Source organism: Geotrypetes seraphini, chromosome 12 (assembly GCF_902459505.1).
Source record: "Geotrypetes seraphini chromosome 12, aGeoSer1.1, whole genome shotgun sequence".
Taxonomy (NCBI): Eukaryota; Metazoa; Chordata; class Amphibia; order Gymnophiona; family Dermophiidae; genus Geotrypetes; species Geotrypetes seraphini.
The window spans coordinates 84,004,195-84,024,781 of record NC_047095.1 but is presented as its reverse complement, the minus strand read 5'-3'; the positions used below and the strand labels follow the sequence as shown (position 1 = coordinate 84,024,781).

Here is a 20,587-nt window from a genome sequence, read left to right as displayed (position 1 = left end):
CAATTAAATAAAAGTCAAAAACTGGCAAATTTAGGATTTTTGGGAGGGGGAACATAGGGAACAAGTACAAACCACTGAAAATTTGATTTTTTTACTCCCCCCCCTCAAATCACATCACAGGCTGTAACAACCCTTACTCACTGTGATCTGTACTGGCAATGTGCTGCAGCCTGCAGGGAGAAGAAATCACTGCCTCATCCAGAACATCTCCTCCAATGTTGATCTTTGTGCTGCCAGTTGGACACGGTATCTGAGCCCCCATCCCCAAGGACAGATGGATGTTCAACCAGAAGGGGGAGGCGAAAATACAGCTGGCACCCTGCATGACACAAGTTGAGCCTCCTACAGAATGCCTGACAGCCTGCGCTCAAACCTCTGCCAAGCAGTAGGTGAGCAATTCTAACTGGGGACGGCCCTGAGCTCCAAAAATGCTTCTGCAGGTTGCCTAACAGGTGCAGACCGCCGTCTACTTCTTCTCCATGCAAGTAGAACTGGACCCATAAACAGGGAAGCTCTAAGCAATACAAGACTAAAGAAATTCCAAAAATAACTCGAATAAAATAAAGAGCAGAGCAGAACAGAAACACTCCTTCCGGCTCGTGTGCAGAAGGGAAAAACTGTAGGAGGCAATAGAGCTCTCAGTGAAATAGGGTTACAGAAAAAATGCAGAGTGGATTCCTTCTGCAAAGGCTTGCAGCCATGGGGAGATAACTCGCTTGTCCAGAATAACACAGCTATTGCATAAAGTACAGTAGAATCTCAGTCATGGGGATTGGTGGATGCTGGATAACTGTTTTTCTGGTTGCCTGAGTTACTGTATAATACAGTACTGTACAAGGAGTATCTTGCCAGATCTCAATTCCTTCCCTCCCCGAAGCACCAGCATGGCAGGAGTCCTGAGCCACAACCCCCTTCCCCAAAGCCCCAAAAGCAGCAGAAGCAGGTGGCGGTCCTGAGCCATGAACCCCCCTCCCCAGCTCCTTCCCTTCCCCAAAGCGGCAGCCTGACAGCAGTTAAAACAGGCTGCATGCGGCCCTGCTGGCAGTGGCGTAGTGAAGGTGCCCCTCCCCTGCCCTGCTCTCCACCCCCCCACCTCCATATGCTCCTTCCCTGCCCCCTCCTGCCGCATGCTGTTTCCCTTCCCCCGTACCTCTAACGTTCTTGGCACGAGCAGCAATCTCCAAGCTGCTGTCGCGCTAGCATTGGTTCTTCCTCTGACGTCACTTCCTAGGCGCTGGTCCAGGAAGTGATGTCAGAGGAAAAGCCGCCGCTGGCATAATGGCAGCTTGGGAGTTGCTGCTCATGCCAGCACCACAGAAATATGTAAAAGAATACAGTAGTAATTTTAAAGGTTTAGCATAGCCTAGATACACCTTTTGCAACTTTGGACCAGTTCCGTTTACTACACAGCACACTATCTACAGACTGGGCAACGTATCAAGCAGTCAACAGTTTAGCATACCAAGAGCAAAAAGGTTAATGGATTTTGACTCAGCAAATAAAAATAATATACTGTAGTGTACTATGCAGGCCAGAGCTTGGCAGTTTTTCTATTGAAGGCTGCACACAGACAGCATGGGACTAGCAAGACACATGCTACTACTACACACTGTTCACAAGGACTGGGGTATTTCATTCTCAGATGCTGCATAACTTTCCCTTTCAAGCTTGATTTCTTTTCCAAGTCAGTCTTGTGTGTAGAGCTTTATCATCATAGACAGCAGTGCAGCCCAAATTGGGCTGCCAGCTGTTGTCTATCATATTCGCTTGCTGGCTCTAGTCATTACCAATTAGCAAAATCTGAAAAGTGACTGGGCAGGCTTTAAAAATGGACAGTCATCTCTGCACGGCATTGAGCTCTGCTTGTCAGTTAGTGAGATCTTGGAACTGCTAAGACTGCACCTTCTTCCATTATGTATACTTAACATCTCAGTTGTTAAGTATAAAATTATGTTCTTCAAAATACAATAAGTGAATACATGTAAATACTCTTCTGGCAACACCCTGATCTTGCCCAAACTTTGACTGTACAATGTAAGACTCCTACCCTAAAAGGAACTTCCCATGAGATACTGTCTCTATTGGGGAAGATGTCTCCAAAATGGTAGAGAAAAACAGACTTAGGAAACTGGGTAACACACTGAATGCTAGGGATCCTGGTCAAAGGAACATTTATCAAATCAGAGCAACTCAAGCATTTCCTGGCTCATGTAACTTTCTGCAACTTCAATCAAAATGTCTGAATTTTTAAGCCATCAGAGTCAGCTACAGTTAAGAGAAAACCCTCCTCTCCCCCTCCTGCTTTAAAAGAGAGTTAGCACACAGACAAGGGAAGGCAGACAATTCAAGTTTAATTTTGCCAAATAATATTGCAACTTTTTTAATTTATTTAAAACAAAATTCAAATTGGCAAAATTCCCTGTGGAACAGGCAGAAAGGCCCATGAGGCCAATATATACATCAAGTTTAACACTGTTAGCAGTTCACAGTCAGACAATAAAAGTGAGAATTAAATTAGAAAAAACCCCATCAAAATATATTACATTAATAATAATAATAAAACCCAAACACTGGTAGTGTAACCCACTGAGTGATGTGCATAATATAGCCCCAGGGAGATCCCACCAATCTCTGAACCTGCTGCCTCTCCCTAACTTTATGTGTGCAACCTTTGGTATTGTCCTATTTCTGCATACAAAAGAGGTCTTACCTGCTAATTTACTTTCCTTTAGTCCCTCTGGACTGGCTTATAAACCAAAGGTCAACAGGAATTCAAATCAAATGAAATTTTAAAAGGTTAGAAACTATTCTTAACACATTGCCCAAGTTTTCATTTTCAGCTTTCACTAATTATTATTTTATAAACCTGAGCTTGAGGCGAGTTACATTTCAGAGAAAGCACTTCCCTATCCCAGAGGGCTTACAATCTAAGGGCCCCTTTTATCAAGCTGCACTAGAGGTTTTTAGCGTGATCCAGCGAGGTAGATGCTCTGATGCTCAGAGAATTCCTATGAGCACTGGAGAACTTACCTTGCCGGCCCACTCTAAAAACCTCTAGTGCAGTTTGATAAAAGGGGAGGTAAGTTTGCATCTGAGGCAGTGGAGTGAACTAACGTGCCCAAGGTCACAGAGTGGTAGTAAAAGGAGTGGGATTTAAACCCTAGTTTCTCTTGTTTTCTCACCACTGCTTTAACCAGTAGGTTACCCCTTGATTATTTAAAAGCCTTTGCTTGTTGAAAGTCAGCTGAACTTATGAAGCTTACTAAATGTCTCTAGCCATCATAAAATCTGACAGGAATGTCACTGAACAGGCAGCAAAGAGCAATTCATTCTCAGCTGTTAGTCACAGCCTCAACCAGCTTATATAGTATGCAACCTAATAATTTACAGATTGATTCTTTTAACATGAATTTTTTAAAAATGTTACAGCCTTTTCCTCTTAATTTAAATCAATTTCTTGGGACTTCATAGGGTTCAACCGTAAACGAAGGTCAGTTAATGCTGATTTTCATGATTCTTGCATACAGGTGTATCATTTGTCTGTGTATCATTTCTAGATACATGAATTTGAAATCAATATGAAGCAAACAGCTTGTTAAGCTTACAATCAATCAAGTTGATCTATCTATTTTAGTAAGCTCAGATAAGAAAAAAGAAGCGATAATGTTTCCAAGTATACTCTGTCATGATCTCTTTAAACCAGGGTTGCCCAATGTCGGTCATCGAGGGCCGAAATCCATTTGGGTTTTCAGGATTGCCTGAATGAATTTGGATGAGATCTATTTGCATGCCCTGCTTCCACTGTATACAAATAGATCTCATGCATATTCATTTGGGAATCCTGAAAACCTGACCTGGCAAGGGCCGAGGTTAGATGACCCTACTTTAAACTAAAGTATGTATTCCATTAACCATAAAGGCAGCATATGTCTCCTCAACCCTTCCCAAGAAGAATGATTGTATACTCTAGATTCTACCAGTGTGCGACATTAACTTGTTCTCAGAGTTCTCCCAATTAAAAATCCAAGCACTGGGATGGCACGTGTTGCATATATTAAATGCTATTTGAAAAAAAAATTATCTGGACTTTATAACACACTATTTTACTTAAGAGCTCTTCTAGGGGTATAAGTGGAACAATCTATTTGTTTCTCAGAGCAGCTTCTAACTTAATTCATAGTACAACTGCAAACATGTCAAGAAAAATGTAGCAGCTGCATTGCTTAATCTGTTATATGCATTGTGGGTAATGAACTGGAGGGCTACCCTAGCAATGCCACAAGAGACACTACATTCACTTAAGAGGAAGTCAGGAAGCAATGAAGGTACCACAAAACGAGAGGGCAGGATGGAATGGGGGTTAATGTAAGTGTTTTTTGTCCGAGCTTATAAGAGGTATATATTAACAAAGGTCCCTGCTATGAGCTCAGTGGGCCTTGCCCCGATGCCTCATCACATAAGAATGAAATTTCTCTGCCTAGGGTGATGTGAAATAACATAAAATTGCAAATTAAATATAGACCTGCTGCACTTGCATGCTTATGAAAGCAGACTCCCAAAAGAAATAACACAATAAGTGTGATAAACACTCTTAAATAAGCAATTACTTTAATAAAATATTGGAAACAGTCTGAAACCTCTCTGTATGGCTGTTAGATTGAGGCAGGAGAAAGCAAGAAATGTACTGAACTAAGTTGCAAGAAGGATTGCTATAGGGTAGGAGTCAGTGCCAAGGTGCAGTAAATTTGTATAAAGCAGCTTTGCGTAGAAAGGCCAATATCTTTAACTAAGGAGGTAATGCTACTTGGTAGCATTGTCAGATCCAGATTTTTTTTTTGTTTTAAATGTACAGTGTTACCTGAACCTCTACTAGTTAACTAGATGCCACAAAAGCCCAAACTCACCTCTCTTAACCTGTACAGTGTACGAGTGTGCAAACGTTTACTACTCGTACATTAAATGTATGTTTACTGCATGTTCATGATAGTGCAAAAAAAAAAAAAAAATAAAGTTTCCAGTCATCACAAATGGCAATTACAGAGATCACCACAGCAAGAAACCAGTGAGTGCTGTCAGAAAGGTATGTTCTGCTTCCATCCACAGGAAGCCTCAGTAAAGGAAGGTACTTCTAAATGTCCACAGGCTCAAAATTCATTTTTCCTCTATGCAGTCAGACCCATCCTGATGGTACGGGGAAATCCAGAATAGAGAGCTGGCCTCTCTTAAGGGAAACATCTGGCATTTAAGATAGCTTCTTTCACATATATAGTATCTTTGACATTGTTTGAAAGAACCATAACCAACCAAACTGAGAAGCAAGAACATAAGAATCGCTGCTGCTGGGTCAGACCAGTGGACCATCGTGCCCAGCAGTCCGCTCATGCGGCGGCCCTTAGGTCAAAGACCAGTGCCCTAACTGAGACTAGCCTTACTTGCGTACGTTCTGGTTCAGAAGGAACTTGTCTAACTTTGTCTTGAATCCCTGGAGGGTGTTTTCCCCTATAACAACCTCCGGAAGAGCTTTCCAGTTTCCACCACTCTCTGGGTGAAGAAGAACTTCCTTACATTTGTACGGAATCTATCCCCCTTTCAACTTTAGAGAATGACTTCTAATGGCACCTAAGGTCATTTCTACCCCTAACTACACCTACTTCGGCCTTAGACCGATTAGGCAGCTTCGTGTACATGTGATTACAACACCTACTTTTTTAAACAAGTTTTTTTTCTGGTTTTCACCTGTGCGGTCAATTAACATGCTGATTAAAGCTAATTAAAATATAAGTTAAATCCGTGTTCTGATAATCCAGTTCATCTAAGAAATACACAGTTGTCAGAGCAGAATGCACAAGGAGGGCTTAAGCAATACCAAATATACATACTAATAGCTATCAGCTTGGACAGCAATTTTAAATCCTGGACAGAATGAAATGAAGATGTTGGTACAGGCTCACTACAAAAGGATCAAATTTGTCCCTTCATCCTACTGGAGACAGCTTTAGCAGCAGTGTAAGGTTCCATTACTAGAAATGTGTCTCACTCTTATTCTGCATATTCATCTTTATTCCTCTGCACTGTATAGCTAATTCATCCCTTTTCTGCAATATGCCTCTATGAAAATCAAGATGCTGCAGTGAGAACAGAATATGGCAACACCTATTGGTTTCCAATAAACCATGGCATCAGGCAAGGATGCATCTTGTCACCTTATCTGTTCAGCTTTTACGGTGAAGCCGTCTTCAGAAAAGCACATTTGGAAGAAGAGAGCATTGGTTTCAAAGTTGGTGGCCGAAATATAAACAACCTGCACTATGCAGATGATACAACACTCATCACCAGCAGCAAAGAAGACATTCTGTATCTACTGAGAAAAGTCAAAGCCGAAAATCATAACATGGGATTAGAACTGAACATAAACAAGACGAAGTTCATGAACATGAAAAATGATAAAGATTTTGAGCCTGAAGGTGATAGAATAACAGTTATAAAGGATTTCAATCTCCTGAGATCTTTTGTAAACAAAGATGCAACTAGCAGAGAAGAAATACTCTACAGAATAGCACTCTTCAATGAAGGCTCTCATCAAAGCATTCAAAGGCAAGGAAATAACACTCCAGAATTGTCCACGTACTCATTTTCTCAGTGGTCAAATATGGATGCAAAAGCTGGTCACTACGGAAACAAGACAGAAAGAAGAATGACTCATTTGAGCTTTGGTGTTGGAGAAGGATTTTATGAATACCGTGGACTGCCAGAAGAACAAATCGATAAGAGATCAATTGGCTATGTCACTAGAAGCCCAAATGATGACGTTATGACTGTCTTTATTTTGGTCATACTGTCAGAAGAGAAAGATCATTGGAGAAGGACATCATATTTGGAAAGAGCGAAGGAACGAGGCAAAGAGGGCGACCTGAAATCAGATGGCTGTAATTCATGAAGTTGTAGGACTCTAGCACTAGATGATGGCACCTAAGAAGAGTAGAATTCTATGTTGATCTATAAATATGACAGAAGTGGATATAGTATTAATTACAACACTTTGCTGCTCATTTTGATTCACTGCAGGTAACCAAAATTTACCAGGCTGAAGGAAACCCTGTCCTCATGTTAGGACATCTATTTTTCCTATCAGGCAACATCTTCATTGGGAACCATTTTAATTAACACAATGGCATAAATATAACAAATTTTTATGTATGCAACCTTGCTAACACAGATCAAGAGAATGGACAAGCACATTTCAATAGCATTCCCTTTAAATTATATCACAATTATCAAGAGGTAGTCTGAAAATTAGGGAATTTTAGTATTCTGGGAGTCTAACTCAATGCTTTTGTCCTATACTGTTCAAATTAGCTCTAAGTCAAAAATTTGCATAAAACCACTGATTCACAAATGATCCATGATTGCCAGCGGAACCCTCTATATCCTACACTAGCACAGAATAGATTGTTTGGTAATCTTGGCTTTCACTTTTGTCCAAACCAAATGCAGATGAGCTTACTGCATTGCTAATTGTTATAACAATAGCCATGTTTAAGATTTTATATCAAGAGCAACCTCCGGGCTAAACATATCAAAACAAAATTGCAGGCCCTTCCTCACAGAGATACAAACAGTTACGTTATCAATGAGTACGGTAACCTTGGTATACACTCCAGAGTCTATGGCCCTGTTACATTTTAGGATGTGCTAGTTCTCTTCAAATCAACCAACTAAAAGGTCAGGGAATTTAGGACAAATTTACAGAATAGTAGTTTCATGGCTGAAACAATAGGCAAGGTCACTTAAGGCTGAAATGCATTAAAGAAGAGTTTAAAATGGGAATCTGGGCAAACATGGAAATGGTTTGTAAAGATTTTGAAATGAAAAATGTTCACATACCAATGATTATCTAATGTGGAAGTGAGGGCCCTACCCCCAAAATAAGCCCTAGTTCCAGGATTTGCTGGCAACTCTTCAACCCGCACCCCCCAACCATGCAGCCGAACCCCTGCTGACCCTCCATCCTTCCCTCCCCGCCGACCGCGAACCCTACCTTCATCTGAAGCAGGGTTGGGCAGGCAGCACTCTAAACAGGCTGCTTTGGCTTTATCCATCGGGGATTTCACTCTGCCGCATTACTGATGATGTCAGAGTGAAATCCCTGATGGACAAGGCCAAACAGCCTGTTTAGAGTGCTGCCGGCCCAACGCTCCTTCGGATGAAGGTAGGGCTCACTCACGGTTGGCGGGGAGGGAAGGATGGAGGGTCAGCAGGGGTTCGGACTGTGCGGTGGTGGTGGGGTGCTCAAGGGTTCTGCTACACAAGGGATGGGAAGGAGGGCGGGAAGGATGGATAGAAGCTGGACAAGGGTTCTGCTGCACAAGGGATGGGAGGGAGGGAAGGATAGAAGCTGGGCAAGGGTTATGCTGCATGAGGGATGGGAGGGAAGGATAGAAGCTGGACAAACTTCTGCTGCACAGGGGGAGGGGAGGAAGGGAGAAATGATCATGTGTATACCCTGAAAATAAGATCTAGTCCCTTTTTTGGGCCCCAAATGAATAGACACTGTCTTATTTTCGGGGAAACACGGTACCACTTTTTCTAACTGGCAGGTCATAAGCACATAAGCAGTGCCCTCTGCTGGGTCGAACCAAAGGTCCATCTTGCCCAGAAGTCCGTTCACGCGACGGCCGATCAGGTCCAGGACCTGTATATTAATCCTTCTATCCCCTTTTCCTTCAGGAAATTATCTGATCCTTTCTTGAACCCCAATACCGTACTCTGTCCTATCACACCCTCCACAAGCGCATTCCAGGTGTCCACCACCCTTTGGGTGAAGAACTTTCTAGCATTGGTTTTGAATCTATCCTCTTTTAATTTTTCCGAATGCCCTCTCCTTCTTGTAGTTTTCGAAAGTTTGAAGAATCTGTCCCTCTCCACTTTCTCTATGCCTTTTATGATCTTGTAAGTCTCTATCATGTCCCCTCTAAGTCTCCGCTTTTCTAGGGAAAAGAGCCTCAGTTTCTCTAATTTCTCAGCATATGAAAGGTTTTCCATACCCTTTATCAATCGTGACGCTCTTTTCTCAACCCTCTCGAGTATCGCCATATCCTTACAACACTAAAACATAAATAGAAAATAAGAAAGGAACTAGAATAATTTCAATAGGAAAAAAACAAACAAAATAAATTTTAAGAATTTTATGGGAGGAGAGAGGGAAGGCAGGGGAGGGTAGAGGGCTAAATCCAGTGATATTCAAAAGTGACCTCGGTCTTACTTATGGTTAAAGGTCTGTTTGAACAACCAAGATTTTAAATTGGGTTTAAATTTCTTGAAATCAAGTTCTATCCTTAAGAAGATGGCAGTAAGTTCCAGAAATATGGAGCCACAAAGAAAAATGCTGAATGTCTAGTTGACTATAGACAGATCATTCTCAGGTTTGGGAGAATGAGATGATGGTTATTTAGTGATTTTAGTAGCTATGTTGGTGAATATGGTATTATAAGAGAAGAAAGATAGAGAGGAAGACCTATACATACTGATCACAGAAACATGGTTCAGCGATTCTCATGGATGGAATGCCAACATACCGGGCTATAATCTTTTTAGGAAGGACAGAGATAGTCGAAAAGGTGGAGGAGTAGCTCTGTATGTGAGGACTGATATCCAAGTGTCTGAAATGCAGGGGGCCTGGGGAAAAGAAGTGATATGGATAGCTTTGAAAAGAGAAGATGGAACTTCTATCTACGTGGGTGTTGTATATAGACCTCCGACTCAAGTGCAGCAAATTGATGAAGATCTTGTTGCAGATATCCAAAACCTAGGGAAGAAAGAAGAGGGCGATTTCAACTTGCCGGATGATGATTGGATTGCTGGGCGATTTCAACTTGCCGGATGATGATTGGAAAATTCCATCTGCAGAATTGGAGAGAAGTAGAGAGATAGTGGATGCCCTTGAAGGAACTCTGCTCAGATAAATGGGGACAGAACTGATGAGGGAAAAAACGATACTGGATTTGGTGCTGACAAATGGGGAAAGTGTCTCTAATGTCTGAGTGGGGGCCCAGCTTGGAAGAAGCGATCACCATACGGTTTGGTTTGATATAACAGCCAAAGTGGAGGATGGCCATACAAACCTCAAAGTCCTGGATTTCAAACCTGAAGACTTTAGAAGCATGGGGGAGTACCTGAAGAACAAGCTGATTGGAACGGAAAACATAAGGGAAGTGGAAAACAGTGGTCCAAGTTGAAAGGTGCAATAAAAAGATCTACTGACCTTTAAGTGAGGAAAATGAATAAAACTAATAGAAAAAGAAACCAATGTGGTTTTTCCAACTAGTGGCTTTAAAAATAAAGGCAAAAGAGTTGGCATTTGTGAAATGTAAATAAAAACTCAAGGAATATCGGATGAAACTGAAAGAAGCCAAGAGAGAGATACATCTGGTGAAAGCAAACATGCTAAACAAATATTTCTGTTCAGTGTTCATGGAAGAAAAACCTGCAGAAGGACCGTGATTGGTTAGCAAAGTCACAGCTGAGAATGGAGTGGATACCGCACCATTCACGGAAGAAAGTTGAGTGGAAGACGACAGAGGATAGTGATCAATGGAGATTGCTCAGAGGAAAGGGATGTAACCATTGGTGTGCCTCAAAGTTCTGTTCTTGGTCTGTTCTTTTTAACATTTTTATAAATGATATTGCTGAAGGGTTGTCGGGTAAGATTTGCCTCTTTGCAGATATCAAAATCTGCAATACAGCAGACACGCTGGATAGTGTGAATAACATGAAGAAAAACCTGGCGAAGCTTGAAGAATGGTCTGAAATTTGGCAGCTAAATAAGGCAGGAGAGGGGAGATATGATAGAGATATTTAAATACCTACGTAATGTAAATGTGCATGAGTTGAGTCTCTTTAATTTGAAAGGAAACTCTGCAATGAGAGATGAAGTTAAGAGGTGACAGGTTCCGGAGTAATCTAAGGAAATACTTTTTTACAGAAAGTGTGGTAGATGCATGGAACAGTCTCCTGGAAGAGGTGGTGGAGACAGAGACTGTGTCTGAATTCAAATGGGCCTGGGATAGGCACGTGGGATCTTTTGGAGAGAGAAAGATAATGGTTACTCTGGATGGGCAGACTAGATGGGACATTTGGCCTTTATGTGCCATCATATTTCTATGTTTCTAAGTGTTTATGAACACCTTGAAAAATTGAAGCTATGGGACCGGACAGGATCCATTCCAGGATATTGAGGGAGCTCCGAGAGGTTCTGGCGGGTCCTCTTAAAGATTTGTTCAATAAATCTTCAGAGACAGGAGAGGTTCCACAGGACTGGAGAAGAGTGGACGTGGTCCCTCTTCACAAAAGTGGTCGCAGAGATGAAGTGTGGGACAAACACAAAGGATCTCTAATTAGAAAACAAAAAATGATATAAATTCAAGAACTAAGACCAGTATTGGACAAACTTGCATGGTTTATGTCCCATATGTGGTGATTCAGTGTAGGATGGGCTGGGGAGGGCATGAATGAGAACGCTACTAACTTGGAACATGAGGATGTTACTGGCCAGACTTTACAGTAGATATCCTGCAAACAACAGGATGATTGGATAGGCTGGAGTGATCTTGGACGACGACTTCAGCAGTTGGAACCTAGGACATTATCAGGTGGACTTTAATCTATGGCCCAGAAATATCAAAGAAGAGACACGTTAACTTAATCATGTATTTCTAATGAGAATAACTAATGGACAGACTGGATGGACCGTTCAGGTCTTTATCGGCCTCATTTACTACGTTACTATGTTAATGCTTTAAAGATTAAAGTTAATAATTTGATTATTATATGCTGTTCAATTGTCCACATTGCAGTATCCTTTAATAAGGACACAGTAATGTGGTTTCTGTATGGTCTTAAATCACATCTAATATGTGATCAGGAAAAAATGGAGAATGGAGATCAATATTTTATTACAGACCTCTATTAAGGAAAAAGGAACAAGCAATTTCTCATAAATTAAAATATTTATTTGTAAAAGTGTTTTTTTGTAACTGAACTTTGTTTGCTAATTCTTGTGCTTTAGAAAAGCTTTTCATGAAAAAATAAAAATAAATCCCATGCTCACAACCCTAACAGAGAAATTTTATGATGATGCTGAATCAATTTCTCATTCAGAATATTCCCCTATTCAGAACAAAACATATGGTCTCCAAGCTTCCTTGCCCTGTAATGTAAGGCATAGCATTCCTGGCAAGGAAGCCAGGCAAAATTTCGACTTGTGACCTGGACTGACCATTACTGGAGACAGGATGCTGGGCCTGATGAACATGGTCTAATTCAGTGTGGTTAACGTTCTTAAGAAAGTACTAGTAGGGGCATAATAATTCCATTAAATGCCCAAATTTTCAGTAGTTTTCCACTAAGATTTCACAGCATGTAATTTCTAAGCATTTGCTATTAAGAATTGGTATTGTCCTCAAGCTTAGCGAAGATCTTCATTCCTGCTGAGTCCTATTGCAACAGGAAAGATAAAAGCAGATGAAGCAGGTATAATGTTTTCTAGATCCATTAGTAATTATTAGCCACATAGACTGGAATGCGTATGTGAGCAAAATGGAGTGGTCTTTCCTACTTTCCATGTATTCTTCCAGTGAGCCAGAGTGGCCACTGTCACAGAGAGGATATTGGGCTCAAGGGACAACTGGTCTGACCCAGCATGGCACTTCTTATGGCCCAATGATCTTACGAATATTACTTGCATTGGTGCAGGGCAGATATGCTTCCCCATACACACTGTGCTCCAACAGCTGCGACCATTACATGCACAACAGCAGTTCATTAAAAACAAAACAAAAAACACGCAACCCAGCTGATAAGGGTTTCATTTTAAAAACATTTTATAAAATCCATTTAAAGATAAGAGCTGATAACTAAGGTTGGGGGGTGAGTATGTCATGTTTTATATATATATATATATATATATATATATATATATATATATATATATATATATAAAATAAACACATTTCATCTCAGTGTCTGCTCCAGCAGCCCTGAGCAAAAAATGGTAGACCTAGGCAGGCTATGAGATTCTGTGAGAAGGCAGAAAACTGAAGTGGAAAGCAGGATAAAAAAGGGAAAACAAAAATCTATGATCTAGGCACTGGTAAAATCTCCTCTCTTACTCTGATTATATCATACTTCAGATTTAGAACCTCTCTTTGTGGTGAGGAACAGGAGCAGGGAAAGAGGGATGAACAGAAATATTGTGGGTAGCAGGAAGACCAAGCACTCTCCCAAAATACATTGTCCAATGTGGAATGTTGGCCAGGTAAAAAGAAAATTTGAAGAGGTAACCATCACTGCATTACATACATACAAATATATATATATATATATATATATATATAAATATATATACACACACACACACTTTATATATAAAAGTAAGCCAGTTTAAAATTGCTGCCTACTGACCCTGGAGGAGCAGTGCACCTCAGCTGTATTATTAAACAAGGCTTCAAGTCTAGTCCAGGACCTTGGGGTTAACATTGTTCCCTTGCCTCATGACTAACCTACTCGGCACACCAGCTCTTGAAAACATTCCATTTGTCCCAATCCCCTTCGTACCTGGACACTGGTTGAACAAAAGCACTTCAGTACCCAACACCACTGAAGCACTTTCACTGGTTTCTCAACTTTTCATTCTGACCATTTTCAAAAGCCAGAACTTCTGCAATTCTATGTACCTTCTCCTTTCTGAGGACCAACAGCAGAAACAAAACATCCCAGGCAGCTCTCCCCCACCCCTTAACATTTACCTCTTGGTAGGACCCATTTGAGACACAACCCACAAAGAAGATTGTGCCAGAGACATTCTGAGCTGTGCTTTAGGAACATGTTGCCAGTATCACCCTCTACCCCTCCAGATTGTTGAGATGAATCTGTAAACATCAGGAGAACTTTGATTTCTAAAGTACTTCACATAAACTCACAAGCATCTTAACCTCTTTTTCCAAGTGAAAGAGAGACCCCAATTCTCTCTCATCACCTTTCATCCACAAAATAGCCTAGTGGATGAAGGATGGACAGTAGAGAAAGAGGTTCCATTTTATGTTAGTTCCACCAGATTATCAGTAGCTACCTCTGAACCACGTCACTGATTTCTTGGACACATGTCAATAAATGATTGAGGACTACACTGGCCCCAGAGGTGCTGGAAGATGCTGAAGAGACCTGCAGTTCTTGCAGGCTGACTTCCAGTTTGCTCACTGCCTCCCGGAAAGCAAACTTATTGCGTGTCTGTGGAATGCAGTCCACATAGCCCGAACAGTAATCCAGTAGCTGATGGCCTGTGTCCACCAGTTGGCTGTTTGGCACTGGCTCAGCAATTGCACTTGTCAGGAGACCAGCACACTCCAGCAGTGCCTCTTTGCTAATTTTGTCCACTGAGATTTTCTCAAATATTTGCTTGGTCTTTCTCAGCATCACTTTGGCCCCAGCTGTGCCATTAGCCATCTTTGCCGGTGAGGTGCTGGAAGGTGATGACAGAGGCACTTGGGGAGGAGGCATAAGAGGCCTCACAGCTTTTCCTGCTGCTGTCCTTTTGCCACTCTCATTTGTCTCCTGTCCTTGTTGTGATGCTGTGATAAAACTAGATTCATCTGCAGAGTCTGAGCTCAATGGAGGGTGCTGAAGGAGCCTTATCATAGGTGGTGGTGGTGGTGGTGCACACTTTGGTTTTACCCGCCTGGGTTTGTCCCTTTCTGTAGACGAGGTAACCTGGTGCTCTGACAAGAGCTTAAACATATTCCCCTGAGAGTCTGTGCCCACCAGCTGCACATCAGCTGGTGTATGTTTCAGAGTGGGCGAGATGAGGACCGGCACTTTGTGGTTATGTGTGGTTGGAGGGATGGCCAAGGCTTTGGCGGGAGATGATCGTCCTTGCCGGTCTCCATCATCTACTGGGAGCCCCGCCATACCTAGCCGTGCCCCATCATTCCTCTCTTTGCTTCTAGAGTCCTTGTCTGCCACGGCTTGATTCCCACTTGAGGCTCGCATAGGAAGAACCATGGCTCCTCTAGGCAAAAGTTTGGCTTTTGGTCTCTCTCTGGTTTGTGCAATGCTCTCCTCACACCTCCTAGGCTGTGGATCTGGAGGCCTCCCTGAGCACTCCTCAGGCTGTGATGTGGTAGAGATAGTTCTGTCCACTTGGATTTTTGACCTCTGGCAGTTCCTAGGAAGTGTCATAACCATTCGATCTTGCTCTGGAAGCCCTGAAGACATGGAAGATGTAGAGTTTGATCTTGGGAAAGGTTTTGAAGTTTCTTCACCACCAGGTGCTTTCCCTGTCCGTAAGCCCAATGTCTTTTTGATCAGGCGTGGTGTGAAAAACCCTGTTATACCTGACCACCCACTACCAGAGCTTGCACCTCCACAGCTGCTACCACTGATACCATCATCACTAACAAAGTTTCTTTGTGCAAAATCTCCCCCATAGCTCTTAGGGGATACAGAGTTCCCATCCTCCTGTGAAGGTGCAAACAAAAACCCATCTACATGTTGCAGGGAAGTGATGGATGCAAAGTTGCCTGCCAGCTCGCATTTTTTGTGGGGTTGGTTCTCCATCTCACGGAAAGAGCTGCTACGCTTTGGAGGCTGGGGGGCACTCTTCTTCTTCATAAAGGAGCTGAAGAAGCCTCCCTTCCGGTCCCGGGTGAAAGTGGTTTCTTTGGCATCTTCCAAAAGACTGCTAGGAGATTTGTCTCTCTTTTTACGTGGGAGTGCTGGAGAACCACCAGTTGATTGTGTATTTCGAATAAATCCTAAAATGAGAACAATCAAGGACTGAGTAAAAGTGGCAAGTCATAGTCCTCCAAAATTAAAGCCAATTCTACACACTGAATGTGTCTGTGTGTTGGGGAAGGGGAGAGGGGGGACTGGATATACATTTAGTAGCAGCCACAAACATACAAGTTTCCAATCAACTATTTCCAGCAGCAGTATAAAGACAGTGCTGCTGAAAATATCCTCCAACTGCTCCATATAGTGCCAAGGCGTGGCAAGGGCATTGCCTATGTATATCTAGCACCACTACCTATCTGGATAGCGGTGCCTAATACAAAGTCACCATAGCAGGCATTTTAAATTTGAAGTCAGTTGGTTTAGGATATTCAGGTCTACAATATAGTACCTTTGGAACATGTAATGGTCTTTTCATTCTATGTAGCCAGTCAAGAATGAGATGTCAATAAAAATATAGAAATCCCCAGGCTACAATATCTTACAACAGTCAATAGTGATAGACAAACCTCATAAATCAAGAGGAATTTCACCTATATGATCAGGCAAGAAACTGCTTTATTGCTATTCCAAACAAGATTCTTGTAGTATATAACAATTCTCCTCTTTTTACCAACTAAGGGCCTGATTCACTAACCTGCCCGATCATGACCGATCTGTGTCTGATCCGGGCAAGGCCGATCGATTCTGGAAGAAAGAATATTCTAATGGGGGCAATTGGAGGCATGCCCCCATCCGCCGACACGGATTGCTAGGTAGCGATCCCAACGCATTCGCAGACCATTTACTTTGCCTGTAGATGGGTCTGCGCATGTGTTTGCTGTCTGTTTTTAAAAATAAATTTTTTTACTGGCCCCAACTCACCTGCTCTTTGCCGATCTTCCCTGCAGTACGAGCCCGTGGTTTTAATCTGCGGGTATAAAGCGGGTTAAAACCACAGACTCGCACTGCAGGAAAGGGCGGCAGAGAGCAGGAGAGTCGGGGGAGGCAGAGGGCAGGTTGCGTCAGAGAGCTGGGGAGCCAGAGAGAGAGTCAGGGGAGGCAGAGAGAAGGAGAGCCAGGGAGGCAGAGACCCGGGGAGCTAGAGAGAGAGTCGGGGAGGCAGAGAGCAGGATTATTTCAGGGCTGGCAGGACAGTCGGAAAGGAGGTGAGTGACTGCTCCCCAGCAGTCGCTTCTTGTTGATTGGCCAGCCCAGTCGGTGTTCAAGATTTTTGTTTAGTGAATCGCGTCCCTGCCTACTTTGCATGCCATTTCCCTCAATTGCATGCACAGATCAGAATTGGATCAGTACACAGGTTAGTGAATCGGGTCGGAGGGAAATCGGATTGCAAATGGCTCACAAACCATCGGTACACGATCGGTTTGCTTAGTGAATCTAGCCCTAAGTTTTTATTCTTAATAGAACTATGTTTTTTCCTCTTCCAAATTCCCAGTGCAAATCAGTACAATTCTTTCAAACAGCAACAGTGTCTGGAAATAGGAAAGGATTCAGGTTTTACTTTGATTGTACTTTACAGTTTGCATTGCACTTTCTGACTTTTACCTGGAGCTGAGCTGGAGGCTGAATGCGTTGCTGCATCCTCCGTCTCTTCAATATTCTCCTTGTTTTCTGCCTGTTTCTTCATCATACGCGTCTTGGAGGGCAGCATGGGTAACCGGCTTGGATAAGGAACCACTGATGAAGAGGCTGCTGATCTTCCAAGCTCTTCTGCTACCTCTGCATGAACAAGGAGATAAGTGAACATGTCAAGACACCTAGGGCACAACACTCCAACACCACGGTAAAAAATACCATGGTGAGAATGATTTTCTTTTACAGAGCTTCTATCAGGGACTTAGGCCCCTCTCAATCTTCAATTTAGAGGTACTGGGGAGATGGGGGGGGGGGGGACTGTGGGGAGAGGTTGAGGCCACCAGCGGCAGAAAGAAGTGGGCATCCCTCCTGCTGATACAACACTCTGTGTGTGTGTGTTGGGGGGGGGTCCACTGGACCATCAGGTAGCTTTTTTGTCTTAGGGCTTTTGCGTTACTTCACTGTTTGACAATTGAAGGGTTGTGTGTTGCTCACACTGAGGAGACAAAAAGACTTTAATATATTTTTTTTTCATGTTGGGTGGAAAGTGATATCCCAAGTTCTGTTCTTCACTCATTGCACTTCCTATACAGGTACACTATAAATTTTCTAGCACTTCTACGGTTTTGCCGAACCAATGGTGGTCACTTTTAGAACATGTTCTAACCCCAGCACCTCTCCTTCACAGCACCTATCTCTCTAAATCTTTACCGGTGGCGAGTAGCATCTGTAACCTGCTGCTTGTGCTGTCCCTCTAATGTCACTTCCTGGTCACGGGACCAGGAAGTCATGTCAGAGGGAGCTGAGGCCAGCACGAGTAGCAGGTTGCAGATGCTGCTTGCCACCAAACTCAAGGAGATGCCGGACCATATGTTATACCTGTATTATGATTGTTGTTGTTTCATTGTAGTCATGTTGCTCTCTGCCATGAGCATTTTGGAAAAGGGACTTAAAGAATACATTTTTGCTTTCGTATATGATTAACTCTGATATATTTATGTTTTTTGCTTTCTAAATAATATTCTTCTTATGCATTTATAAACTGCAATATTCAAAAAGAAGAGACTGTATTTACTAGTTTTGTTAATATGGTGTAAGAAGGCATTTCTTTCACACAAATCAAATTTGAAGGGCATGTTCTAAATCAGTGGTTCCCAACCCTATCCTGGAGGACCACCAGGCCAGTCGGGTTTTCAGGCTAGCCCTAATGAATATTTTGTATTGTATTGTATTGTATTGTAATTGTAATTATGTATTGGAAACATGTAATACGCATTGAAATATATGATATTGCGTAAAAATCAAAATCTATTAAACTTGAAACTTGAATATGCATGAGAGAGATTTGCATATAATGGAAGTAACAGGCATACAAATCTGCTCCATGCATATTCATTAGGGCTAGCCTGAAAACCCGACTGGCCTGGTGGTCCTCTAGGACAGGGTTGGGAACCACTGTTCTAAATAATGGTAATTATAACATCAAGACAAGGTTTTAGAAAACATTTAGCAGGATGTGATGTGTATTGAAAAGGTTATCTTTATAGCATACTTATGTCTGGCCAAGTTAGGTTTAAATTAAGTTACAGGACTGCCTCTTCTTGAGACATCTGTAAATTTTCCATAAGTGTATATATGATTTAGCATTGGTAAGTGCTTGAAATGATTGTTTAAAATATGTAATGTGTCACTCACAATGCACGACAGCTATTGCAAACTATCTAAGTGCCCATGAAGGCATTATCTGCTAATCAGAGTATAACTAGTGTGAAAGACTTATATGCAAAGTATCCCCAATATGTTAACCTTGGACCCCTATAAAAAAAAAAAAACCCACAACGTTCTGGCTAGACAACTGTATTTGTTGTGACTTTCTGTATTACAGATTTTTTTTTAACCTAGAGCAAACTTAAAAATAAAGGACTGCCATTATTAACATGCTAGTGTTAGCACATGCTAAAACTGTTAATGTGCCTTACTACTATGTCCCACTGCATAGAACGGGACTTTGGTAAAATAAAGCACATTAAGTGTTAATGCATGTTAGTTAACTATCTCCAAATCCGTTGTCTGCAAGTATTAACCAGTGGCAGGGCAACTTTCAAAATACTCAATGACATCACACACTCTGACCTTAATTAGATTTCAAACTCATTGAACTGGCATATTTCCCCCATAAGAAAGAAAAGAAAAGGGAATCTGTGTATCAAGGGTGTTGAGCTGGGGTTATCAGGTTCTCTATCATCAGTAGCACAGATCAGGAGGTAAAATCACTCTGTCATCACTTTTTGACTTTGGCTGAAGATCATAGGGCTTCCATCTTGTAGACCCTGAACTGTCATGCTCTAGGTGACTTTTTGTGGCTTTGGCATTTCATAAGAACATAAGAATTTGCCTCCGCTGGGTCAGACCAGAGGTCCATCCTGCCCAGATTGAAACAGCTCCCACAAACGTTTTACCTCGACCCTGAAGAAAGGTCTCTAGTTGAAACATGCATGTCGGGAGAGGTGCAAGAGGAACTGTCCACTGTTAAGATAAGTGACGGTGTTCCTATAACTATAGCGCTAATAGAAGTATGAAAACTATTAGGCTCTAGGAGATATTAAAAGACAATAGATATATCTTTTTTAAAAAATAAAGAATAAATAAAGAATAATAAATAAATAAAAAGGCCAAAAAAAATATGGTGTTTAATAAAATTGGACTGACGCAGAATATAGTAACTGTTACAATCAGAAGGTCCATACAAACGAATTATTCACAAAAATAGAAATTGTGATTATAGATAAGAGTGATGGCGGAGATATCACTTTGAAATAAGACTTAGAATAGTTCCATTTTATGACATCACCTGCATGACCAAGGAATCCTGCCTATCTACACAACTCATGTTGTCCCTTGACGTTACACATTCTCTATACCTAACAACATACAATAATTTACACAACTCATGTTGTCCCCTGACGTTACACATTCTCTATACCTAACAACATACAATAATTACCTCTTGCCAAAGCACCCCATCATTTCAATCTCAAACTAAAATCATATCGGTTGGGTATTCACCTTCATTGATATTGGAGTCATGAAACATGGTCTCAAAGGCCTGATGAGTCTCAGAAAAGGAAGGTCGCTCAGAAGGATTCCACTGCCAACCTGGAGGATAGAGAACAGGACAACTCCTCAGGAAATGGCAAGGGAGCTCTGTTCAAACAAAAGACTAGTTTCT

General features: G+C 41.9%; 1 protein-coding gene across 2 annotated transcripts in view; it reads right to left on the bottom strand.

The window, feature by feature from the left end:
- Positions 1–13,011: 13,011 nt before the first annotated feature.
- Positions 13,012–20,587, bottom strand: part of ABL2 (ABL proto-oncogene 2, non-receptor tyrosine kinase) — a 140,340-nt gene continuing 132,764 nt past the window's right edge. Inside the window, exons 9-11 of one of the 2 annotated variants that reach the window (XM_033916837.1) lie at positions 20,425–20,514; positions 17,329–17,502; positions 13,012–15,806 (exon numbers count right to left, since the gene is read on the bottom strand). In XM_033916837.1, coding sequence (XP_033772728.1) covers positions 14,122–15,806; positions 17,329–17,502; positions 20,425–20,514 — 1,949 coding nt within the window. In that variant the 3' untranslated portion in view covers positions 13,012–14,121. The remainder of the gene's footprint in view (positions 15,807–17,328; positions 17,503–20,424; positions 20,515–20,587) is intronic. The other variant, XM_033916838.1, reaches the window with a different exon arrangement.